Genomic DNA, 15,170 nt, shown 5'->3' on the forward strand with positions numbered 1-15,170 from the left:
ACATCTACTTATTGTCGACACATTGCATTCCCGGTCAAATCCAGGCTTGGGCTTGTCCCCTGTTCTCCATACATTTCAAATACGAATGTCTAACAGACAAAGTCTATGAAGTAGCTACTCGAACACACATCAACCTCCTAGACATACGGAAATAAGTAAAGATATTTCGGGCTAAATGATCCAAATGAAACAACCAAAAAGAACTTGTTAATACATATGTAATCAACACCAACAAGACCTGGAATCATCTATACAATACAGAGAGTTCCGACGCAAGCAATCGACCGGAAACTAAAGGGGAAAAATGCAGAAGAGATGTAACCAGCACTAAGCCAAGCCAAACCCCTACTTCTTCTGAGCCTCAAAACCAAGCGGCATGCCAGTAAACGGATCAAGACGCAACTCAGCAGCCGAAATAGGCTTATAGGTAGTCTGACCCTCACGAGCCATCTTCAAGCGTCTCGCCTGACCAGCCTCACCAGCACGCCCCAGAACTCCCGCAATCAAAGAAACAGCCCGCAGACTATCGTCGTTCGACGGAATGGGATAAGTGACCCGAGTAGGATCAGCATCCGTATCCACAACACCAATAGTAGGAACATTGTTCAGACCACACTCATGGAGCAAGACAACATTCTCCAACGGATTCAAGCAAACAACAAGATCTGGCTTAAGACTAGGCCGATCCGCCAGATCAGCCTTGAATCCCAGAAGCTCCTCATCCAGCGCATTCACCACACGCGTCTCGCAGTGGCCAAGGATCTGCTCGCCGTTCGTCAAGCTGCCCGGAATCCACCGCTCGAAAATGTGATAACTTTTCGCCAGCTCGGCGGCTTTCACCACGGCCCGCTTTTGGCCCTTGCGGGTGCCGGCAAAGAGGATGAGTCCGCCGCGCGCGGCGACTTCTTCTACTACTTTCGCGGCGCGGCGGAGGTGCGCTGCTGTCACGTCGAGGGAGATTATGTGCACGCCTTCGCGGATACCGAAGATGTAGCGCGAGTTCTGCGGGTTCCAGCGCGAGGTCGAGTGGCCCAGGTGTGTTCCTGCTGCGAGGAGCATTTCGAGGGTTACCTGGGAGGGCTTGGGAGGGTTGCGGAGGATGTTTTCGGGGTCGTAGGAGGATTTCACGGAGGATCCGAGTTTGTGGAATTTGGTTCCTGGGGGGGAAAAGGCGTTGGTTAGGATTGTGTTTGATGGGTCTTTGGGAAAGACCGGGCTTACTTTGTGATTCGTCTCGCTGCTGCGTGAGTGTTGTCGCCTGTGATTGCGCGCTCATCATCTCAACCAGGGGGTTTTCCACCCGGGGAACGGGTTCTGTCTCAATGACTGGCTCTGGCTCCTGGGCTGGCATAACGGGTACCACTGGTGTAGTTGGGGCTGTCGAGTTGAACCGAGCTGAGATCGGGGCTCGTCGGCTCAAGGCCAGGAACTGGCGGCCTGGGAATTGCGCTGTTAGCTGGGTTGGTTGGATGAATTGGTTGCAATTGAATCACACTCACTCTGCCGCATACCGAACTTCCGTACAATCATTTTGGGATTGCTAAATTGTAGATGGGTCTGGTAGGAAGGTTGAGGTCTGCCGCTCGAACTTTTGTCGGGCTTGGCGGTTGGTGCCTCAGGCTGTCGACTATTCCACTTGGGGTTTGTTTGGATTTCTCCGCCTGAGTGTTCACGACTTTACAGATCTGGTTACTTTGGATGCTGATTTCTACTGGATTAAACGTTATTTGGAATATTTGAAGTTTTAAGTTTATCATGTTGCAATTCTGGAAATTATGATTCATAAGATCACACAAAGGTGAATCCCGGTTTCAATGCAGTTGGTTCATGATACAAAAGCCCCTCTTGGGCGAAGCAAGAAACCCCTATCAATATCAAAGCAATCAGGCGAAAAGATGCATGCCAGCCCCATTGCAAAAGGAGAACAAAAAAAGAGCAGATATAAGGAAATTCATCAAGAGCGTGTCGTCAAGGAAAGCGATGAGTCTAAAACACTCTACTTCTTGAAGAAGCCACCGAGCTGGTCCATCATGGAGTTGGAGCTACCGTTGTGGGAAGGAGGACCACCGTAAGGGCCTTGGGGAGGACCCTGGTTGTTGGGAGAGTGGCTGTTCGCGCGGTGCTTCTTGACAGCGTCTTCGGCAATGGAACCGATGATGGCACCACCGATTGTTCCAAGGAATCCGTGGTTGGCCTTGTGGCCGGCGAAGCCACCGGCGGCACCTCCGGCGAGGGCACCGGCGAGACCACGCTCGCCCTCTTGAGCTTCACCGGGGGCACCCTGCTGCTGCTGGTCGTAACCACTGTTGCCTGTTAGTGCAAGTTCAGAATGAGAAGGGTGAGAATACAACATACCCCTGGCGGTACTGGTCATGCTGCTGCTGGCCGTACTGGTGCTCACCCTGCTGCTGGCCACCGTAGTAGTCGGAGGCGCCACCCTGCTGCTGACCGTAGCCCTGCTGTTGGTGCTGTTGCTGCTGGCCGTAGTAGTCACCAGAGCCACCCTGCTGCTGACCATAGCCCTGCTGAGGGTAACCCTGCTGCTGGCCGTAGCCCTGCTGGCCGTAACCCTGCTGAGGGGGGTAGCCTTGCTGTTGGCCGTAACCCTGCTGTTGGCCGTAACCTTGCTGCTGGCCGTAGCCACCCTGGTTGTACTGATCGTAGCCGGACATTGTGTAAAAAGAGGATGTAAAGACTTTAAAAGTGGGAGGAAAGTGGAAGTTGGAAGGTGAGATGAATAAAGTAAAGTTACGATGGAGGAGGGGCAACCATTTATAGGAAGTGACTTCAGTAGCCACAGGGCTGATACATGTAACCCCACAGGGGCTAACGAAATATTACAGGAGGCGCAGTTGATTCTCTCAGCCTTGCGCACATCATTAGTGCCTTTACACTGTAAGTTACTAACCAAACTTGTCATTCTTGCAGGCACAGCCACACGCAACGCAAGCTGATTCTGTCTTCATCTGTGGCTATGCTTGACCTTAGGCCTGTAGAGTCTACGTACGTGGCCCTAAATAGATCAGATTACACGGATGTATCGGCTTCCACGACTCTTCTAGAACTCCATACGCGAGACTTTCTTTCTCCGCACTATTCTCGGCGTATCGTATTCGTTTCGTCTTACTCGGTTGCCTAGTAATATTCAGCCCCTCATACATCCGGTCTGTCCGAGCCCCTAGGAGAATACAGAGAATACCCAATCTGGTATTACATTCGTACATGAAGCATGAGTCAGCCGAAGAATGACGTCCGGGTTAAGTTATACCATACTGTATAGACTCTGATGACCGGACAGGATGTCACAGGGACATGAAAACTCTGGGAAAATATCTGACGATGACTAGAATTAGCAATCTGGTAGACCGCGTATGCCCAACGCCAAACCCGAAGCCAAGGCCGTAGGATCCCAACATTGTTTCTCCGGCACTCCACACCTCTCCGATCCGATCATTTCTTCCAAATTCAGTATTGAAATCGGTGTGAGAAGTTACTAGGTTCCCTTCACATGAAGATTGATCGGAAAACCCAAAACTATTGGAGATCAGATGTAGGGGTTTGACTTTAGTCGAGTCCAGCACAGCATATCATTGACCAGCCCCTCCGAGGATGAGCATGCGATCAAAGCCATGTTGTGACTGTGATAAAGAGTGAAGATCCTCACCCGACCTTGTGAACAAAGACCTCTTCTTTCAGCCCTATCTTCTGACCCTGGCCACTTGTTGATCTTTGCATTCAACCACTTCGGGTGCTTAAGCGCGACTCATGACTTGAAATTCTAAACTAGGATTCGCTTTTATGGCAGGTTGCTCCTTCCTCAAGGTCCTCATATGACCTGGTTATAGCAACGTTAATATATAATTTTTGGGCTGATGATCATGTCTTAGCAGTTGGGGTTGCGGTTGACTCATTCACTAATTCTCCGGTCTATACACCGCAATACTTTGATAGATGCTGGCCACCCACGTACCAAATGTATATATACCACTTACACCATCCCCAACGATCATACTCATATCCAAAAACCCTAGCCAAAAACCAGATGATCAACAGAGTGCAGTGGACATGCAGAACAACTTCTAGCCAATCAAGAAATCTAATCGGGGCACATCAGCCGAATACTCTAATAGTTCGTCCAGCTCTTAAACTCCTTATACCGCATTGAGCCCTGGCGCTCTCTTACAGGATGATCATTGGAAATGGACTCTGCTGATCCACCATCCCTCTTTTTTTAACCTGTGTTTCCCATCCTTTCCTCGGTGATAAGTTCCATAATGGGACCCCCATTTTTCTGTTTCGTTTCTTATGTGATTTGCCCTATAAAGACTAGAGCTGTGGGCCGCTCCGATCAACACGGGCATTAGCTTGTAAAACTTTACTTTTGTCTTGAACTTATTATTTTCGCACTTCTTTCATTGAACCTCTTGAATCATTTGTTCCGCTTGTATACAACGATCGAGTCTGCCTTTGTAGGTCGACAAGCAAAGATGTTGCTGCCGTTGCTTCTCCTGGCTCTATGTCTCCTCCCTGGAATTGTGTCGGCCCAGAAGCCAACTGTTTATATCATTCGACATGGCGAGAAGCCCAAGAACAAGGATGACCATGGTCTCACCTTGGATGGGATCAAGCGGGCGCAATGTCTGCGCAGTGTTTTCGGGAAGGAATCGGGATATGATATTGGACATATTATGGCACCTCATGTCAGAGATGGTAAGTTTTCAATACTTTTCGTGGATACACTGCAGTATCAAGTACCGAGGCGCTGCACGGTGCCTTTCAACGTGGCTGGCTGACTTGCGATGAATAGATGGCGCGCACCGCCGTGCATTTCTGACAGTTCTTCCCCTCGCCACTGATCTCGGGCTTACGGTTGATACACACTGCAAGCGCAAGCAGGTGGAATGTGTTGCTAAGACAATCAGGTCCTATGATGGACCTGGCAATATTCTGATTGCCTGGCGACACACGAATATGGGTGGGATTGAGGAGGCGCTTGGGGCTTATAAGCCTGTAGAGTATCCAGATGATCGGTGAGTGGTTTCTTCTCTCTGCGCTCTTGTCAGTTGGTTCCAGATGCGTCGGAGTTGATAGTGGTTATCTCCGAAGCGTCTTGGATCTCTTCTCTGCTTTGAGTCATCTTGGATATGGGCTAGGAGTAGCCTATATGTTTTATTTTGTCCAGCACTGACCCATCTCAGCTTCGATATCATTTGGACAGATCCTTGGCCCTATGGCAATGTGACGCAGATAAAGAGCGAAGGTTGTCCCGGATTGGATTCCGGTCGTCTGGTGGAGCAATCTTGACCTAACGTAGTTTGTTTGGATTAGCATTGGGACTGGCAGATCATTGGATATAGCATGAGCAAATTGCATCAGGGAGCAAATGGAACAAAAGCATATGAAGCATAACCAAAAAAACAACTTCGCATTCAAAGTAGACCGCACGGGCCACTAGCAAAATTCTCAGGCGGTGAAGCCGAGCGGAGACAATTGTAGCGCCAAGATTTCCTCACCCCAAATTTTTCGTTGCGCTTGACCAGCTTCCCCCTCCAGATTGCAATTTCAGTCTACGGGATCATGGATGATATTGAGGTTTGTGATCTTGGACTTCACTCCAGGATTGTGCGCTGACTGTCTTCCAGGATCGGCTCCGCAGCCATGCCCAGGCATTTGACGGTTTACTGTCCTTAATCCCCGCCAAATATTACTACGGTGAAGAGAACACAAGTGTATGTTGACCCGCTCTGTCAGACTTCTCTGCTGTTTGCTCTTGAAAAAGAGTCTTATTTTCTGCCCATCATTGCCACTACCCGTCCCGTGAAGACTCTGTCTGACCATCCTCTCTCACAGGATCAATGGCAACGCAAGAAGCAGACCAAAGAACAAGCCCGTGAAGCGAAGCGAGCAAAGCTTGACCCTGAAGCCGCCAAGACTGCCAAAGACGTGATGGACGAGAACGCACGCAAACGCAAGCGCGAGGATGGCACCGTCCAGTCCGACTCCTCGGATGGAGAGATGGGCACCGAGAACCCTAAGGAGGGACTGAACCGCGGAAACGCCAAGCCCAAGAAACAGAAGTCGGTCGAGAACGGCGAGAAGGACGCTGCTAAGGCAGCTGAGGCCGAGGCCCGCAAAAAGCAAAACGCAGAGAAGAAGGCAGCAAAGAAGGCCGAACAGAAGGAGAAGAAGAAGGCCAAGGATGCTGCCCGCAAGGAGAAGGTTCAACAGAACAAGAAGCAGGCGACTACTACAACCGAGGATTCGGAAAAATCTGCACCAAAGCCTAAAGCATCAAAGCCCAAGGGTGATGCCCCCAAGAAAGCCGAAGCATCCGACGATGAGGACGACGATGACAACGAAGAGGAAGATGGCGTTGTTGAGGAAGGTTTCTCTCTCGAATTCAACGATCAGCCCGAAAACTCCTCAGCCTCGTCCACCACTCACTCTCCCAATGCCTCAAATCCCCAATCTGGCAGCTCTTCTATCTCCTCCATCGTTCCTCCCTCCGCCTCCACCGAAGCCAAATCCTCAGAGCCCAAACCCCTCAAGCACACACCCGAAGAACTGAAGCAGCGCCTACAAAAGCGTCTTGACGAGCTTCGGGCCAAGCGTCATGCAGATGGACTCAACGGCAAGCCTGCCCGCAACCGCCAAGAGCTCATCGAAGCCCGTCGGCAAAAAGCCGAGCAAAGAAAAGCCCACAAGAAGGAATTGCGCCAGAAAGCCAGAGATGAGGAACAGCTGAAGTCCGACGAAGCCATGGCTCGCCGCTTCTCCCCCGGTGGCTCCGGATCCCTTCTGGCCTCTCCCCGATCCCCAGCCGAATCCGTCGGCTCCTCCAGCAACAACTTCTCCTTCGGTCGTATGATCTTCACAGACGGCCAGGCCACAGACGCTACCGGCTCTGATGTGCGTGACAAGCCCAAGACCCACGGTGCCCGCGACCCAGCTGCCCAGCTGAAGGCCGCCGAGGCCAAGAGCGCCCGTCTCGCAGAGTTGGACCCTACCAAGCGTGCCGACATTGAGGAGAAGGACACCTGGCTGAACGCCAAGAAGCGTGCCAATGGTGAGCGTGTCCGCGACGACACCTCTCTCTTGAAGAAGGCCCTCAAGCGCAAGGAGACCGCAAAGAAGAAGTCCGAGCGTGAGTGGAGGGACCGCATCGACACCGTCGCCCGCTCCAAGGAACACCGCCAGACCAAGCGCGATGAGAACCTTCGCAAGCGCCGAGACGAGAAGGGCAACAAGGGCAACAAGAAGAAGCCCAGCAGTGGTGGCAAGAAGAAGGCTGCTCGTCCTGGCTTTGAAGGCGGCAGCTTCAAGGCTAAGTCTGGCGGCGGCGGCGGCAAGAAGAAATAAGTTCGAGAACTCGAGGTCACTCCGCTGAGATCTAAGCCTTGATGTCATTCACTTTACATCTGGCTTCGTATCTTCGGTCAACTTCTTCCATTTCTTTTTTCTTATTTCATTATTTCCCTGCCCCCCCTTCTCTCTCTTCTTGCATACCCTTTTTCCCATCCTCTACCCGGGCCGTTCTGTCTGGGATGTCAGCATTCCACTCTGGACGCACATAGACCCACCCCCTCGACGAGCTACAAAAAAAAAGTGTTTTGAGACTTTGAACTGGGAAATATCCGTCCGGAGATCAAGGTGCCTGGTGTTTTCACGTTTTGTGTGACGGCTTGGATTCGTCAAATCTTTTATGTCTATGCATGACAGCATCGGTAGCGATTTGATTTATATCTGTGAATACAAATATCATTTCCTTCCATTTGGCTGAAGTTGTTCCTTGGTATTTGTTGGCATGTTATAGAGTATCAAAAACACATATAATGTTCAAACTATCCAGTCTGGTTTATATCTGAATGGTAAGGGGGGAGAGAGAGAGAGAGAGAGAGTAGATACATATCTATAGACATGGTGGTTCCGGAGATTTGTTCCGCCATGTGAAGATCAGATAATGAAACGGGATTGACCAGATTTATATTGGAAATACGATCTCAACCAGATCAAAGTAACCTGCTGGATTCCAAAACATAGGAAATAAAGAGACAAAAGGAGTCAAGATTCCCGGGGGAAGAAGTTGACTAGTACAAGATGAGAACACAGATCGAGGGCATTTATGTACAGTGTGATGGGATGGGGTTCAGAAAAAGAGAGAACATTACAGTTCCTTCTTATTTTCGATGCACGGAAACTCGTACTTCTTCAAAGGGTATTGCGAGTGGCATATCTTCCGTCCGCACAATTCCACTCTCCAAGGAAATATGCGCAAACGGGACGATGGTCGACATGCCAATCAGGTGAAAATCGGGGCGATTGAATTATCGGTAGGGAGCATCTGCACGGGCAGCAGCGGCAATCTCAGGCTCCCACTTGTCACCGTTGGAGAGGAGCTTCTCCTTGTTGTAGAGCAACTCCTCGCGGGTCTCGGTGGCGTACTCAGCGTTGGAGGCTAAAGGGAGATTAAATTAGTTACTTGGGCCAATTGAAAAGTCCCTCTTGGATTTTGACTCACTCTCAACGATGGCATCCACAGGGCAACTCTCCTGGCAGTAGCCGCAGTAAATGCACTTGGTCATATCAATATCGTAACGGGTCGTCCGACGGCTTCCATCCTCACGCTCCTCAGCCTCGATGGTGATAGCCTGAGCGGGGCAAATAGCCTCACAGAGCTTGCAAGCAATGCAGCGCTCCTCACCGGTGGGATAGCGACGGAGGGCGTGTTCACCACGGAAACGGGGAGAGATGGGACCCTTCTCGAACGGGTAGAAGATAGTGTAACTGCACAAAGAAAGAACAATTAATTGGAGCTGAACTTAAGCTTCTCCAGGAATTGGATTGATCGCGCGTATTGCGATCCGTATCCAGGTTGAGTGTGGGACTTACGGTGGTCTGAAAAACTGCTCCAGCACCACGTACATGCCGCGGAAGATCTCAGCCATGAGGAAGTATTTGCTGGCCTTGTCCAGGGAGGACTCGGTATCCTGGTCCCAGCGCTTGGGAGCGGGCAGGCGGAAACCGGCCTGGGGGGACCAGCTGGGGTGGCTGCGCGGGACGCCGAGGAAGAGAAGTTTGCGGTTGAGCCCAGCAAGCCGAAGGGGGTCGGCCGGCGGTAGGCGACGAGCCTCGCGACCGAACGGGTGGCCATTATTGGAGCGGAGAGGGATGGATCTGGGAGGGAGAGTCGAAGCAATTGGAGGTTACTTGAGGGGGGGAAGGGGAGCCAAAGGTGAGGTTGTGGTAGTTTGCAGGTTTCGGGCTTAGGTCATTCCTTTCTGTTGGGTGCTGATTGGCCCGCAGGATTTTGCTGGAGCGCGACCTTCCTCATCTCGTCTTCTTCTGCTTCTTCCCTCCCATCAACTTTCTCCCCTCCCCCCACACGTCTCTGTCTTCTTGATTTTAGATCTTTAGCCTTCGCGCTTCTCCGAATATTTCCACCATGTTCCGCTCCGCCATTGTTCGCTCGCTCCGGGCCTCCGCCCCCCGTGCCGTCAAGACCCCGGCTCCCTTCCAGATTCGCAGCTCCCCCATCGCTGTTCCTCAATTCACTCCTTCCCTCTTCCAGGGCGCTCGTCTCTACTCTGCCCCTGCTGGTCTCTCCAAGACCGAGGCCGAGGGCCGGATAGTCAACCTGCTCAAGAACTTCGACAAGGTGCGTCATATTGTTTTGCCGGGGATTTTCGTCATCCATTGAATGATTGGGAGAAAGGATATCGCTGACTGAATCTGTTTCACTATTAGGTTTCCGACTCCAGCAAGGTTAGTGAATCCAACAGATGTTGCTGTGACCTTTCCGTAGCTATATGCTAGGGAGGGGCCACCACGACACCATCAGTAACTAATTCTCTACGACTTGCAGATTAACGGCGCTTCCCACTTCTCCAACGACCTCGGTCTGGACAGCTTGGATACCGTTGAGGTCGTCATGGCCATTGAGGAGGTACGCGCCCGGTTTTCCTCGGGAAAGCCAAACCCCCTCCCCCATGGCCATATTGGCCATATTGTGCGATGGATATCTAACAAATTCCACAGGAGTTCAGCATTGAGATCCCCGACAAGGAGGCCGATCAGATCCACAGCGGTAAGTTGGATTTGATGTGTGATATTGGTGGATAATGACAGCTGACATGAATGCCGCGCACAGTTGAGAAGGCTGTTGAGTACATCCTTGCTCAGCCCGATGGTATGTTATATCTACTGTCCTCTATTTGCGTGACATCTGCTAACTTTATCCCAGCTCACTAAATACTTAATTGAACGTCGGAGAATTGGAAGGTTTCGGATAGAAAAAGAATCGGGATGGCATCGGGAGTCGCTGAACATTGAACCCAGCGACTCATTGAGATGCTACCATGTATGCTGAACCCATGCTGGCTTTTTTTTGTCCTTCATATCGTGTATATCATTTGAATGCAATTTATGCAATTTTGCAACGCATTGTGTGACAGATGGCTGAGTTATATTGGCGAAATCTATCCGTCGACATCAGTTTTGTAAATGGAGCTAGTTTCCGCTTCAAATCTCCAGCTTTATCAGATCTCATGTGGAGTGTCTGGGGTTGAGCTGGATGCATGTGTGGTGGCCAGTCTGAGATGGGCAGAAAAGTAGAATAGCCGGAAAAAGTCAAGAGAATGTGAGAGGGAAAGGAAGAGAGAAAAGAGAAGGGAGAACAGCAGTCTCAATTGACTGAAAATCAGTCTTTGGGAAGACAATGCAATCCAAATTCATAGACATCTCCATCCCATAGTTAAAATAGTCTCAAACGGCTCAAACAAGTCAAGTGTTCTTTGTCACGGGAAGGTCAAGTGCTGCCGTGGTAGACTGCATTCGAAGACCTCGCCAAACTTCCATCCTCTCTCAACTGTCCAAAGACATTGATTGCTGCAACTCTTCAACTCGATTTGACCCAGTCGGTCCCTGGTTTCCCCTGACACCGAGTCCCACTTTGGACACTCTCGACACGGTCCCTCTAACACCTCACTCCATCAATGCTCCCCACCAAACAGATCGGCCTTTAACCACCACACCTTCACCTTTTCCTCACCCGATCTCGATATCCTCATGGCCTCAACAGCCGGGGGCTTGACTCGCAGACGAGGCGCCGGTCGAGTCGCTGGCGCAGACGAACAAGATGACAGCCGAGTGTCATCCCCGATCTCCAGAAACGGCTCTGCAATGGACAACCGTGGACCGGAGACATCTTTCACCAGCGCAGAGAATGGCCACAAGATCGCGTTCGATCCCCGCGACATCAGCGAAAACGAGGAACGGGGCAAGCAGCCAAAACTGACCCTGATGGAGGATGTGCTACTGCTCGGACTGAAGGATAAGCAGGTGAGTGATGACTGTGAAGTCGACAGGACCCCTGTCTGCCCGATCGTGGTATGCAAATACTGACCTCGCGCCCACGCTGCAACAGGGCTATTTGTCCTTTTGGAACGAAAACATCTCCTACGCCCTGCGAGGGTGCATCGTGATCGAACTCGCGCTCCGTGGCCGTATAAGCATGCAAAAGGATTCCTCGCGACGACGCTTCCCCCTGGCCGACCGCGTCATCGAGGTCATCGACGATACATTGACTGGGGAGGTCTTGCTGGACGAGACGCTGAAGATGATGAAGTCGAGCGAGAAGATGAGCGTAAACTCCTGGATTGACCTGCTGAGTGGTATGATATCTCGACTCTGGAGAAATGATACGAGCTATCTGCTGACATGCGCGTTTACGATTAGGCGAAACCTGGAACTTGATGAAGATCGGATATCAATTGAAGCAAGTCCGCGAACGACTGGCGAAGGGTCTTGTGGACAAGGGTATCCTCCGAACCGAAAAGCGAAACTTCCTCCTTTTCGATATGGCCACACATCCCGTCGCCGATGGTGGCGCGAAAGACGAACTCCACAGACGGGTGCGCAACATTTGCAGCAACCGCACCGTGATTATTCCCCCCAGCCCATGGCTCCCCGAGGACGCTGAATACCGCTACCTTCGCTCAATTTCGATGGTCTGTGCCGCATACGCTGCCAATGTGCTCGAAAATGCCCTAGTGACCATGAGCCACGAGGCTCGCGAGAGAGCATTCGCGCAGGTGGATGAGCTGCTGGCCGAGTACTCGCAATGGCCATTCGGCCGGAGGACCGGTGGCTCCCAGGCGATTGGAGCCAACCTGGCTCAAGCTGTTAACGACGAAATCAACCGGAACAAGGATAGAGAACTTCAGTTGGAGGTAAGATATCCCTTCTTCGATGGCTACACAATATACTAACAAATACCAGATTGTCGCTGCATGCCTGAGCGTATTTACCAGACTTGATTCTTTACTTTAACCGGATGTACTGCGTGGTCCCTAATACACTGTCTTTTCGCGGCTTTCTTCTACCGTCCCAGCTGAGTTTCGCAGTCTGCCCAGGGATTCGGTTTCTTTTATATTCATGTAGTTTGTCATCCTATGGGTTGGAAGTTGGGCAGAGCGTCGTTTTCAAAGAACCTTTCGAGTCAAAATTCATCCTTGGATGGGACATCTCACCAATTTTGGTCTACTTCTTCTCCTGTTTTATTCTTTTCTTTTCTTGAGTTTGCTCTCTTGCTCGATCGAACCTTTCGTTCATGGCTCACTGTGGAACAGCTTTACAACGATTCTCTACAGGTCTCGTCGAGTAAGTAGCCCGCAACGAGCCCGTTCGGCGTTCCAGTTTGATGCACAGCCCCAGCTTGATTTGACGCGTTTCTCCAGAATCATTACTTTCACCTTGCCTTTTTATATTCTCAGTTGCTCTCGATATCTCAATATACCAAAACACAAATCAAACCCAAAGATTGAACACAAATATTCTAAAAATCCGCAGGAATCTGTCCAGAGGGAGTCTTTGCCGCGGGCACTTTTCCAGAAGAGGTCCGTACTGAGAACGTTCGTCCAACTGGACTTCGTACAGAAGGGGACTGCCCTACAGGAGTCTCCCCAGGCGTCTCTCGAGTTTTCTTTCCAGACGAACCGGCATGAAGCCTAACAACCATCATCTTCCCCTTCCGGCTCCCAGCAGTCCCAGCAGCCTTCCCAGCTAAAAGATCAATTGCTCTCTCAAGATCAACAACTGTATCCTCCTTCCCTCGAACAAGATTGTCCTCCACCAAATCCACGATCCGTGCCATAGCCTCCCCATCTGGATTAGGAGGAACAAACCGCGTCTTGATCCCTCTCTTTCGGTGCCCAAGGACATCCCGCTCAGCCCGATACAGCGGCTGATCTGCAGACCGGGCTTCAACAACCGTCATCACAGCCCCGTAGTTCTTGATGACACGGGGAGCATGCGCCTGTCGGAATACTTCGCCGCCAGTGCAATCCAGCACGATATCAACAGGCGGCCAGCGCTGGCTTTTGAATGTGCCACCGATATCGCACTCGGCTGGAAGAGGCAGATGCGGAATCACAATGACACCGTCAACATCCCACTCTTGCGTGATGATCCCCTCTTCGGCTTTGGTGCAGGTCACGCAGATCCAGGGCCGCATTGTGGCTGGGAATAGTGTCTCTGCTCGTAGGAGTTGCACTGCGATGCGGCCGACTTCGTTGTCTCGAGCATTTGTGACCAATATCCTGATGGATGGGTCTCGATTCTTCTTGGCTGCGTTGATGCTCCCGCTGATACTGCCACTGATACTCCCTACAATGCTGTTTCTGGACTGACTGCTTCGGCTTCCGTTGCTGTTGACCAGACCTAGCAATGTATTGCGGCGCTCATTGCCATTGCCATCCCGATTGGCGCTGGACTGACTCTCGCGGTGTCCATTGATTAAGCTGAACAGACTGCCACGACGTGCATTGCTACTTGCCAGGTTCTGAAGCGTGTTGCGGTGTTGCATGTCTGCATTCGGGGTTTGAGTGCTGTCGATTCTACCAGAACCAGCGCCAGAGGCAGATCCAGGAATGACCGGCATGGGGTCATTCTTGCTCCCATTACCAGCGAGAATCGTCCCGCGACGATTCCATTGCCAAACCCAACGCCCATTCTCACCACCTCCCATCCCACTGCCACCGGTGCTCCCACTCGCACCACTGGCCAAATCATTCCCCCTGCCCCCACGCTGTTCCGAATTAGCATCAACAATACTCCCATGAAACTCATTCCTCCCATCCCCCCCAACAGCATTGCCACCCCTAACCCCACTCCCATGCCCAGTAAACTTGCCAAACCCATAAACAGGATCACCAGCAAGAGTATTCCGCCTCGACTGATGCCAAACCCACCGCCCAGTCCCATTCCCGCCGGCATCCCCGTCCTCATCAAGACCCCCAGGAACATCCGGATCAAGCCCCGCATAGCGAAAAAGCGCCTGCCAAGCCGTGAGCGCAGGCAAGGCCAACGCCGCCGCCTCAGCAGCAGTAATATTCCCCGGTTTCAGCGCCAACTCTGCCTCACACGCAACAGCATAATCAGCAGCGCCCCCATCTCGGGTGTAACTCAACAACCCAAAGACCACATCTCCAATCCGGAACCGCGGACCTTCATCCCGCTCTTCGTCTTCGGCGGGTGTGCTGATCACCGTCCCGCAGAGACTGTGCAGTGGGATCTGGGGCGTAGTCTTGTGCGGATTCAGCGCCGAGGCGAGTCTGATTTCGTCGTGGCAGAATGCCGCGGTTTGGATCTTGAGGAGGTATTGGTGTGGCGAGGGTTGTGGTGTTGGGAAGCTTGTGTCGAGGACTAGTCCGGATCCGTGCTTGCGGATGGTTGTTTTGGTGGAGTCGTATGATTTGCCGTCGCCTTGGTGGCTGTCTGGGAGGTCTTTGGTTGTTCCTTGTGGTGTGTAGTATAGGGCTCGCATGGTTAGGGGTGTTATTGGGTTGTCGTTTGGGATTGCGGTTGATGCGCGCTTGGCTGGGTTTAGGTCGGCTGGGATGTCGGGGTGTAGGCTTGTGCTGTTTTTGGCTTGCTCGTGCATTTTGGAGGCTGGTTGGCTTGGATCGGGGTGATTGTGTTGGATTGGTGAGATGATGGTTTGGTGTTGAGGATTTGCCTTTTTGTATAGATTCAGGGCTATTTCCTAATCTTGACGTATGTAGGGCTTAGCTCAGCGTTGCCACTGTTTAATACTTCCGATTGATATTAGGGCGTATGATATTGTCTTTACAGTATGCTCTTAGTGTAATTGGATTGGATTGTGTGGTAACAAG

At 51.5% G+C, this 15,170-nt stretch overlaps 7 protein-coding genes across 7 annotated transcripts; 3 read left to right on the forward strand and 4 right to left on the reverse strand.

Annotated features, from left to right (window-relative positions):
• Positions 1–345: 345 nt before the first annotated feature.
• On the reverse strand, positions 346–1,530 carry N7511_009883 (mitochondrial 37S ribosomal protein uS2m; the record flags this gene model as incomplete). Its single annotated transcript, XM_057132260.1, has 3 exons — positions 346–1,157; positions 1,222–1,437; positions 1,500–1,530. 3 exons carry the CDS (start codon positions 1,528–1,530, stop codon positions 346–348), a joined length of 1,059 nt encoding a protein of 352 aa, XP_056980248.1.
• Positions 1,531–1,996: 466 nt separating this feature from the next.
• hel10 (putative high expression lethality protein Hel10) lies at positions 1,997–2,672 on the reverse strand (the record flags this gene model as incomplete). The annotated part of the gene is made up of 2 exons (XM_057132261.1): positions 1,997–2,303; positions 2,356–2,672. The coding sequence occupies 2 exons, from the start codon at positions 2,670–2,672 to the stop codon at positions 1,997–1,999; spliced, it is 624 nt and encodes a 207-aa protein (XP_056980249.1).
• Positions 2,673–4,487: 1,815 nt separating this feature from the next.
• On the forward strand, positions 4,488–7,359 carry N7511_009885 (putative 60S ribosome biogenesis protein Rrp14; the record flags this gene model as incomplete). The annotated part of the gene is made up of 7 exons (XM_057132262.1): positions 4,488–4,710; positions 4,808–5,030; positions 5,074–5,166; positions 5,199–5,289; positions 5,554–5,592; positions 5,643–5,729; positions 5,851–7,359. The coding sequence occupies 7 exons, from the start codon at positions 4,488–4,490 to the stop codon at positions 7,357–7,359; spliced, it is 2,265 nt and encodes a 754-aa protein (XP_056980250.1).
• Positions 7,360–8,287: 928 nt separating this feature from the next.
• N7511_009886 (NuoI/complex I 23 kDa subunit family protein) lies at positions 8,288–9,173 on the reverse strand (the record flags this gene model as incomplete). The annotated part of the gene is made up of 3 exons (XM_057132263.1): positions 8,288–8,455; positions 8,519–8,784; positions 8,890–9,173. Coding segments are annotated over 3 exons (681 nt in total), but the record flags the coding sequence as incomplete, so codon positions are not given.
• A 269-nt stretch (positions 9,174–9,442) lies between these two features.
• acpA (acyl carrier protein) lies at positions 9,443–10,248 on the forward strand (the record flags this gene model as incomplete). Its single annotated transcript, XM_057132264.1, has 6 exons — positions 9,443–9,655; positions 9,745–9,762; positions 9,863–9,943; positions 10,036–10,084; positions 10,148–10,186; positions 10,241–10,248. The coding sequence occupies 6 exons, from the start codon at positions 9,443–9,445 to the stop codon at positions 10,246–10,248; spliced, it is 408 nt and encodes a 135-aa protein (XP_056980252.1).
• Positions 10,249–11,055: 807 nt separating this feature from the next.
• N7511_009888 (GOLPH3/VPS74 family protein) lies at positions 11,056–12,327 on the forward strand (the record flags this gene model as incomplete). The annotated part of the gene is made up of 4 exons (XM_057132265.1): positions 11,056–11,337; positions 11,423–11,669; positions 11,734–12,227; positions 12,277–12,327. Exons 1-4 carry the CDS (start codon positions 11,065–11,067, stop codon positions 12,325–12,327), a joined length of 1,065 nt encoding a protein of 354 aa, XP_056980253.1. The 5' UTR covers positions 11,056–11,064.
• Positions 12,328–12,832: 505 nt separating this feature from the next.
• N7511_009889 (uncharacterized protein) lies at positions 12,833–14,938 on the reverse strand (the record flags this gene model as incomplete). The annotated part of the gene is made up of 1 exon (XM_057132266.1): positions 12,833–14,938. The coding sequence occupies one exon, from the start codon at positions 14,936–14,938 to the stop codon at positions 12,833–12,835; it is 2,106 nt and encodes a 701-aa protein (XP_056980254.1).
• Between the last annotated feature and the right edge of the window lie 232 nt (positions 14,939–15,170).

This window comes from Penicillium nucicola (assembly GCF_028828085.1).
Source record: "Penicillium nucicola strain IBT 29836 chromosome Unknown utg000010l, whole genome shotgun sequence".
Taxonomy (NCBI): Eukaryota; Fungi; Ascomycota; class Eurotiomycetes; order Eurotiales; family Aspergillaceae; genus Penicillium; species Penicillium nucicola.